Source organism: Urocitellus parryii, chromosome 4 (assembly GCF_045843805.1).
Source record: "Urocitellus parryii isolate mUroPar1 chromosome 4, mUroPar1.hap1, whole genome shotgun sequence".
Classification (NCBI taxonomy): Eukaryota; Metazoa; Chordata; class Mammalia; order Rodentia; family Sciuridae; genus Urocitellus; species Urocitellus parryii.
Window position 1 is genome coordinate 174,355,146 of NC_135534.1, and position 7,807 is coordinate 174,362,952.

At 47.6% G+C, this 7,807-nt stretch overlaps 1 protein-coding gene across 1 annotated transcript; it reads right to left on the minus strand.

Moving 5' to 3' along the window:
- Positions 1 to 1,131: 1,131 nt before the first annotated feature.
- Spata31f1 (SPATA31 subfamily F member 1) lies at positions 1,132 to 7,156 on the minus strand. The gene is made up of 5 exons (XM_077797346.1): positions 7,013 to 7,156; positions 6,336 to 6,381; positions 5,743 to 5,803; positions 1,426 to 5,044; positions 1,132 to 1,317 (listed from the first exon to the last, which is right to left on the minus strand). Exons 1-5 carry the CDS (start codon positions 7,154 to 7,156, stop codon positions 1,132 to 1,134), a joined length of 4,056 nt encoding a protein of 1,351 aa, XP_077653472.1.
- Positions 7,157 to 7,807: the final 651 nt, after the last annotated feature.

The following is a 7,807-nucleotide window of genomic DNA, read 5'->3' on the forward strand; positions in this document are numbered from 1 at the left end:
AACTCATAGAATTCATCACATGATGTAGTGCTTTGTCTAGACCTTGGATGAAACTAATATAAGTATCATTATGCACTAGACACAGTTAAACCAAAACACTAGAGAGACCAAGAGATCTCTGAAATAAAAGGGCTTATCAAGCCATTACAGATACTAGCCAGAAAAATAAAGAATGAGTTCCTGGGACAAGTTTTCACAAATTCCAGCAGCAGAACTAGGTTGGAAAATGTCCACTAAACTGGAGCCAAATGTATTTTTTTTTATTTTTAAAGAGAGAGAGAGAATTTTTTTTAATATTTTTTAGTTTTCGGTGGACACAACATCTTTATTTTTTTGTGGTGCTGAGGATCGAACCCAGCGCCCTGCGCTTGCCAGGCGAGCGCGTTACCGCTTGAGCCACATTCCCAGACCCAAGCCAAATGTATTTTTAATAAACTGTGGGAAAAGAAAGTACCGTAACCTACATTTGCTATGGATAATAAGGGCACAATAATGGGAATTAGGCAATGTTTTGGGGTAGGAGGAAAATGTATAAGAAATATTGTCTGGATTGGTTGGGGATGGAGTTCAGAAAGTTTATATGTAAACAGAACATGGTGGTGATGGGATTTTAAGTCAACACTAATGGTCCTTTTGTTGATTCCATCTGTAGCTAGTAACTGATTAATCTATCTTCTTCATACCACCCTCTGGACTTTGTAATTAAATTTAGGACAATTCAGAATTATTCTTTCTACTATCCTTGATCTAAAATAGTGAGGTAAATGTGGATGGTAAATTATCGGAATTTAAGCCCAACCTTTACCTTCAATATGCCTTACTCAAGTCCCTGATAGGGAGCAGTGCAATAGTGTCCCTTCTGAAATGTGGCTGAAAACTTCTTTCCTACATAGGAAGGACTTCCTAGCCCTCTTCATGCCACCTTTTAACAAAGTATAATGGAGACAAAGAGATAGACAACTCCGCTTAAAGATATAGAGTGTATTTCAGGTGGTGCTCTGCTACACCTGTTCATCAATGGAAATGAAAATAGCGCTCTTCAAGGAATGCCCAGGTTGGGGAGCCTCGAACACTTCCTCATTGCTTTGGGAGTTCTCTGGAGCAGGATGTTTCAGAGCTGAGGGTTGGGAGCTAGGGGAGGCTCCCTGGATGGGAGGCACCAGCCACTCGAAGACAGTGCCGAGGGCAGTGGCGGGGATGGCCCTGGGTTGAGGCAGAGCCATGCTGTCGGGAGCGTAGCCGGAGCTTACTGTCTGGGGAATGGGGACCATTTAAGGCAGCTGGGCCTACTGGCTTCTCAGGGGAGGCTGAACGGGCCTTGGCATCTAAGAAGGTCAGGCCCACTGGCTTCTTAGGGGAGGCTGAACGGGCCTTGGCATCTAAGAAGGTCAGGCCCGCTGGCTTCTTAGGAGAGGCTGAACGGGCCTTGGGGTGCCCACTTGGCTTCTCTGTCTTAGTTCTCCCCGTGGGGCTTTTGGCTGGAATGAGGCTCTTTTCAACATTTTCTTTTCTGGTTTTGGACACTTTCCCAGCTTTGGAGAACATGGACTCCATGTGCCCTTTGCCTTTCTTCTCAGGGGTAATGCAGTGCAGAAAGGATTTTATTTTATTTCTCAAGTCAGTCTCTGGAACGATGGGCTTCTTGTGAGAATGGGCTGGCATTGCCTTCCCCTGCAAGACCTGACTGTGCAGAGTTTGGCCCTGCAAAGGTTTACCCTGAGTTTTCTGGGGGAGGAAAGACTTGTCCTGGGAAATGCGAGGCACCACGGGTTGGGCATTCTTAGGGTTCCTTGTGGGCTCAGGGATGACATGTGGCTTGCTTGGACTGTCTTGCCTGTCAGGCTCAGATTCTTTCCCCCCAGGAACTACTGGGGGTGGCTCTGGGGACTGCAGCTGAGGGTGATGCTGGTGGCTAGGTGGACAGGGATCCTCAAGAAGAAAGCTCTGGTTCCATTGCCAGGAGCCTCGGGATGTCCTGTTCATCCTTTCTGGCCTCTGATCTTCAGCAGGGTGTCTTTCTTCACTGATTGAGGAGATCCCAAGCCCTGCATCCCCTTCTCCAAGGTCCCCTGCTGACTTGGGTTTCCCTGGGTCCTCTTTCTTTTCTGCCAATGCCAGGACTTGGGCTGAGTCCTTGATTTTGACAGGATTTTGGAGCTCAGGGCTCCAGGGTTCCTCCAGGATGGGGTTGTTCACACTGGCCTCCACCTGAACGCAAAGTATCTGGGCCTCGGTCATGTTCGCATTGAGTTGTGAGATCTTGGAAGCCCGGGGGGGTGATCCATGGGGCACTGGTTTGGAACTAAGTGCCTTTAGGTTGTGCTGTACTGCCTTCAACTCAGTGGCCAGCTGTTTTTTAAGGGGGATCCATTCTGAGTCTGGGGCAGGAGGAGACTCTGGTGTGATGGACAGTTCCTGGACTACTGTGCTTTCTGGGGTGCTTAGACTCCCAAGAGACTCCTGTGTGGATTTGTTGTCTGCAACTCCTGCAGTTGGTTCCCTGGATTCTCTTGCCCTTATGGGAATTCCCAATTGCATCTCTATGACCTTTTTCCTAAGGTGGAAATTTAGTTTGGGGAAGATGTGTGTCTTGGATGAGAAGGGGATAGTAGGAAGCGTCTGGCTCCTTGGAGTTACCATCTCTGTCATTTCTTCCACCCGAACTTCAGGCTGGAACTCCTCTGCGTTGTCTGCCCAAGTCTCATCGTCATCTTGAAAGCACGGTTCAAGCCTCCTGCAGGGGTCTTCAGATGAGATCATCTGAGTCAGTGGAGGAGTCGGAGGCTCCTCTGGGATTTTTGGAGGCTCCTCTGGGATTTCCACAGGCTCAGACACCACCTCTGTGATTACAGTTTGGCTAGATTTTGCCGGGACCATGGCCCTAGAGAGGGCCACACAGTACAGAGCAGGCAGGCCTGACAGGAAGACCAGATACTTGTGCCGCAGCATGGTTTCCAGTTTCTCAATGGCTGTCTCAGACAGGACTCGGGGCAGCTTAGGGTGTTCAGTGTCAGCACTTGGTAAGGCCTGCTGCTGATGATGATCAAGGGCCGCTGGCATCCAGGGCACAACTTTGGGCTGTGGGTCAGGTTCACTTGCTGCCTGCAGTTCTGGGTGCTGGCTTTGTGGAATGCAAGGGAAGGGAGCCACTGCCAGGCCTCCAGGAATTCGGCATTCCCAGGAGCTGAATACACAGGCAGGGATCTGGCCCTGGTGGATCTGTCCACATTTGGAGTCGATGTGGCTCTGCAATATTTCCTTGGCCTGGGCAAACAAGTGTGGCATGGGGGTGGGCATTTGGGCTACCATGGGTGAGAATAGGACACCAGCCTCATTGTCGTCTAGGGTTGCAAGCGGGGGCATGCTCACCCTGGGTAGGGCTGTGCTGCTCCAGGACAGGGTCTGCTGGTCAGTGGAGGAAAGGAGCAACTGGATGGACTGCTGAATCTTTGGGGGCAGGCCCCAGCGATGGTGAATCAACTGCTTCTGGAGATGGAATTCCAGCAGCCTGCGGGCATGCTCTGGGAAGAAGAGCAGTTCCCTGGTGAGGACTGAGAAAGACTTTCCTGGACAGGAGGTCTTCATGGTCTCAGGGGGTTGGATTTTGTTACATGATTCATACTGCTTGGGACCTGGAGCATGCTGAAATCTCTGGAAGACTGCTGGCAGGCCCCACTGAAGCTGGAGTTGCCTCTGCAGCAAGTGCCATTCCAAGGCTTTACACTCAGCAGTAGTCAGAAATGGGACACTGACTTGATTCTTAGAGGGAGACATGGAATTTGGGGAGGTTGGGGGTGAGGCTGGGGGTGAGGCTGGGAGTGAGGCTAGGGGTGAGGCTGGGGCTGACTCAGGTGGAGTATTGGACAGCAGGGGATGGAGCTCATTGAAGAGAAGAGGACCATTCAAGAGGGACTTGGGCACATTCTTGTTCCTGGAGAGACTTTTAGAGTCCAAGAAAGTAGCAATCAGGGACTCACTGTGCAGAGTAGGGAGGCCACAGAAGAGCTGGTTGTATTTCTGCTGCAAATTGCACTGTGAGTCATTATCCTGTTCCCCATGAAGTGAATAGAGGTCATTTAGTACATTAAGGGCAGGAGAAGGTAGGGTTAGTACGTTATAGTTTTGAATTTGCTGACAGTGGCGTCTTTGTTCTGGATTTACATCAGACCATTCAGAAACCCAGATAGACTGAATGGGCTGTCCGGCCACAAATGAACCCCATGTCTGGTGGGAAATGGTTTTAATTTTGTCAATAATAACCTGAGAAGTCATGGAGGAAACCTGTGGGTTTTTTTCAGATCGGTAAAACAATGTTGGGTCTGGCATAAGCTGCCTGAGGGAGTCTTCGACACGCCTGGGGAGCCCCCACCTCTGGAAATGCATCCATTTTTTTACATGTACCTCAAGAAACCTCAGAGTTTTAGGACTGAGTAAAGGCAGGTGAGCGGGGAGAACTGACTCCATTCCTAAGGCCATAGGATGGGCCAGGTTAGTGATCTTTGAATTCGGTGATACTAAAGAAACCTTGGGCTTCAAGTGGTGATGAACTTGGTCCTCCCGGTCAAGGTAAGTGTCGTTCTGCATAATCTCCTGTTCATTCACTGTAACTATAGATTCCTCAAGCCTTGAAGAAGCCATAGTCTCTGGGCCCACTGGCCTATCTGCCAGTTGAAATTCTTGCTCTAACTTGAGGTGATCGGCCCAGTATTCTTGGATTTTGATGCCATCATTTTTTGGGGAAACTGTCTGGGTTAAGCATTTGTGTTCTATTAGTTGGCTTAGTGTTGGAGTTACAGATGCCACTGAAGAATCTCTGGAGTGCTGGGAATGGAGCTCCAGATTCTGCTCAAAAGACATACTTGACATGGACAACACCTCTAGGCAAGAAGAGCCCCATGATGATCCCAGTAAAGTGGAGGGGATCTGGTTATTCTCACCCTCCAGCAATTGGTCAATCTCCAGAGCCACACCATTGCAGGTTTGGCAGTAGGGATCTGCACACAGAAGCTGCCGCACACTTTCCTTCTGGGGAAGCCATCCCTGGCTGGGAAGGAAAACATGGCAACCGTTAAGGATGGAGTGACATCTGCCTCTTTGCAAAAGTGTGGCTGGGGATTGCTACCCCATCCCTGAGTCCTACAAGAGCTGGGCCTATACTGTGGAAAATGAGGTCCTTATGGGAACTCATCATTCTGAGAACTATGGGATGCTATACCCTGCTGCTATACCCAGAATCTTTTGATATTATTCTCTTGAAATTTTAAGGAGAAAATAAGATGATAGGTTCCTGTATGAGGGATCCCGGGAACTGTCTTCCCTGAAGACAGACCAGAGGAGGTAATGTCAGCAGGGTCCAGTAAGACCCAGGAGTCGCCCTTGAAAGGGTATAAATGTAAGAGAGTAAGACAATGATGACTTCATTATTCATTCTCTTGATGGGATAATTTGTGTCATGGCTGAGTGCAATCCCATGTCGTGCCTTTTATGAATTATGCACTAGTCAAATCCTGAGTTGTACAACTGCTGTGACCCTAGCACAGAGAAAAATTAGGTGACTGCCTCTTCCCTCCTGAGATATCTGGACTCTTTACTGCCATAGCAACTTTCTCAACCAATAAACTAGTCCCAACCATGCATGTCTCCTAACCAGCCATTATCCCTCTCCTCATCCCTGCCCCAGGCCTAGCTAAGAACTCATAGGGCAGATGGGGGGTTGAAAGACTGCAAAGAGCAAGAGATCACCTTTTCATGAAAGAGAGCAGCTCCTGAGGCTCCTCAGCTTCCTCTTGGGAAGGTCTCCTAACTGAGGAATCAGGACACAGTGTTATATGGTATAGGATTGTTTCAGGGGCCTCCCATAGGAAGCTCAATTTTAAGACCTTTGACTCAGCAAGAGGAAACTAAAAACTCAAGGTCAGTGCTCCAAGATATGTTTATGTACAGAATCACCATTTACAACATGATATCCCTTACCTAATGTCATATGATATTCACAATCACAATGTGAGAGGGGATCATCAGCCTATTTAATGGATAAGACTGAGATAATTATAATTATAATTCCTATAAGGTCATAAAACTAATAAATGACAGTTAAGGACATTTGCCTTACTTCTTCAATTATTTATTCTCAGGGTCATAAGGTAGTGAATTTTCGAACATTCCCATGTTCAGATTTCCCACCCATGGAAGTCCTCTGTGAAAGTCATCAATTTGGGGGAAATTGGAGCCTTCAGAGATTAGAACACCTGGATCCTGGCACCAGGGGTACAGCGACAGATACTATATAGGAAGCTAGCCCACAGTGGGAGTCAAATGAGAGTTTGGGACTTTACCTCTTGACGCTGCATCTTTATTCCTTTGCCTGACTTTTCGATGATGCTTGAAGACAAAAAACATGAGAATGTGAGACTAGGATGCCATTTTCTTTTTCATGCCCAAAATGAGACAAAAACTCATATTTCCCATTCCCTTTCTCCATAGCTGTCTGCATTTTATAAACTTTCCTACATTTCCTTTACCATACTCCACCTTTTTCCACCCCAACATTTCCCTTTTCTGCTTCACCCTTCTGATTCACTTCAAGATTCTGCATTCTTCATCCTCCTGTCCTCCTGACAAGTTCTACAGAGAGCTTGGGATGACACAGGAAGAAAAGGGGAATGGATTAAAGGGTGAGCATTTCTAATGACCCAAGGACTTCTGCTTTACAAAACTCACCAACCAGAAAAATCCCCCATATTGGGAAGTCTTGAGATCTAGTGGGGTAGACTTTATAGCATCTATTTCTCAACTCAAGCCAAATAGGGAGGGTCTTGAGGCTTTTCATTGCATTGGAGGGAGAGCTGGTGAGGAATTAAATAGATTCTCAGAACAAAAGCAATATACAAAGGTAACTGAAAGTATGGTATAAAAATGGGGTGGGGGGAGATTTAATATGGAGAAACACTGAAAACTTGAAAGCTTATCTGAGGCTTAAACTAGCTCAATTGTGGTGACAGTGTTTCCCTACCCGGCAGCAGCTCCTTGTAGGTTTGCGCTTCAATCCATAGTAACTCCGTCTAATCTGCCAGATAATTAGGATAAGGATGAAAAGAGAACCATAGGTATATAAGGGATATCCAGTGTCCCACAGAACAGATGTAAGGCTCAACATGGCCTAAGCTTCATTAGCATGAGGAGACCAACCATCTCCACAACTAGGCATTCAGGGGTCTAGTGCCAAATGACTCCTAGTGCTTGACCCTTGTCATGTCCACCTCACAGAGGACAGAACCAGGCTGCAGACTGCATCACAAAGCCCTCCTGTTTCACAAGGGAGGCTCATGTGGTGGTTCAGTCTGTAGGAGAAGGTGTCTGCTCCTCTGTGAAGGTTGCAGAGCCTGCGTCTAGAGGTGCCACACGCACATGTCTATTTCCCACTTTCTCTTCATTCTCCATTTCCCACAACAGGCTGCTGGCTCTGCTCACTCCTTTTACAACAACTGTTTGGTCACCTGTCCTCAGAAAACTGAGTGCTTTTGTGACACAGGGCAGGGCAGGAAGAGTGGAGGAAGTGTGGCTGGGATGGAGGAACTTGACCAACTCCCCACTTTCCTGGAAATATAATTGAGAAGTGCACAAGAGTTTAGGGATGTCAGCGAGTGGTTATGGCTTGCAAATGGAGAGCTTTGATATTTCTGGCAATGGGTGACAAGAAATCAGAAGTGCAAGGAGAGGAGACCATGGCTGATGAAAGGCAGGGTTGGCTGTATCTTTAAATGACATTGTGGGAGGAAGGAAGGGAGGCCCTTGGGTGTATGTGTGT

What these genes read in the sequence shown, in the direction of transcription:
- Spata31f1 (XM_077797346.1), bottom strand. Translation starts at nt 7,156, where the DNA reads ATGTTGAGCCTTACATCTGTTCTGTGGGACACTGGATATCCCTTATAT. An exon ending in CTACAAGGAGCTGCTGCCGG is followed by an intron (nt 6,382 to 7,012) that starts GTAGGGAAACAC and finishes TTTGTCTTCAAG; the next exon opens with CATCATCGAAAAGTCAGGCA. An exon ending in TAAAGATGCAGCGTCAAGAG is followed by an intron (nt 5,804 to 6,335) that starts GTAAAGTCCCAA and finishes CTGATTCCTCAG; the next exon opens with TTAGGAGACCTTCCCAAGAG.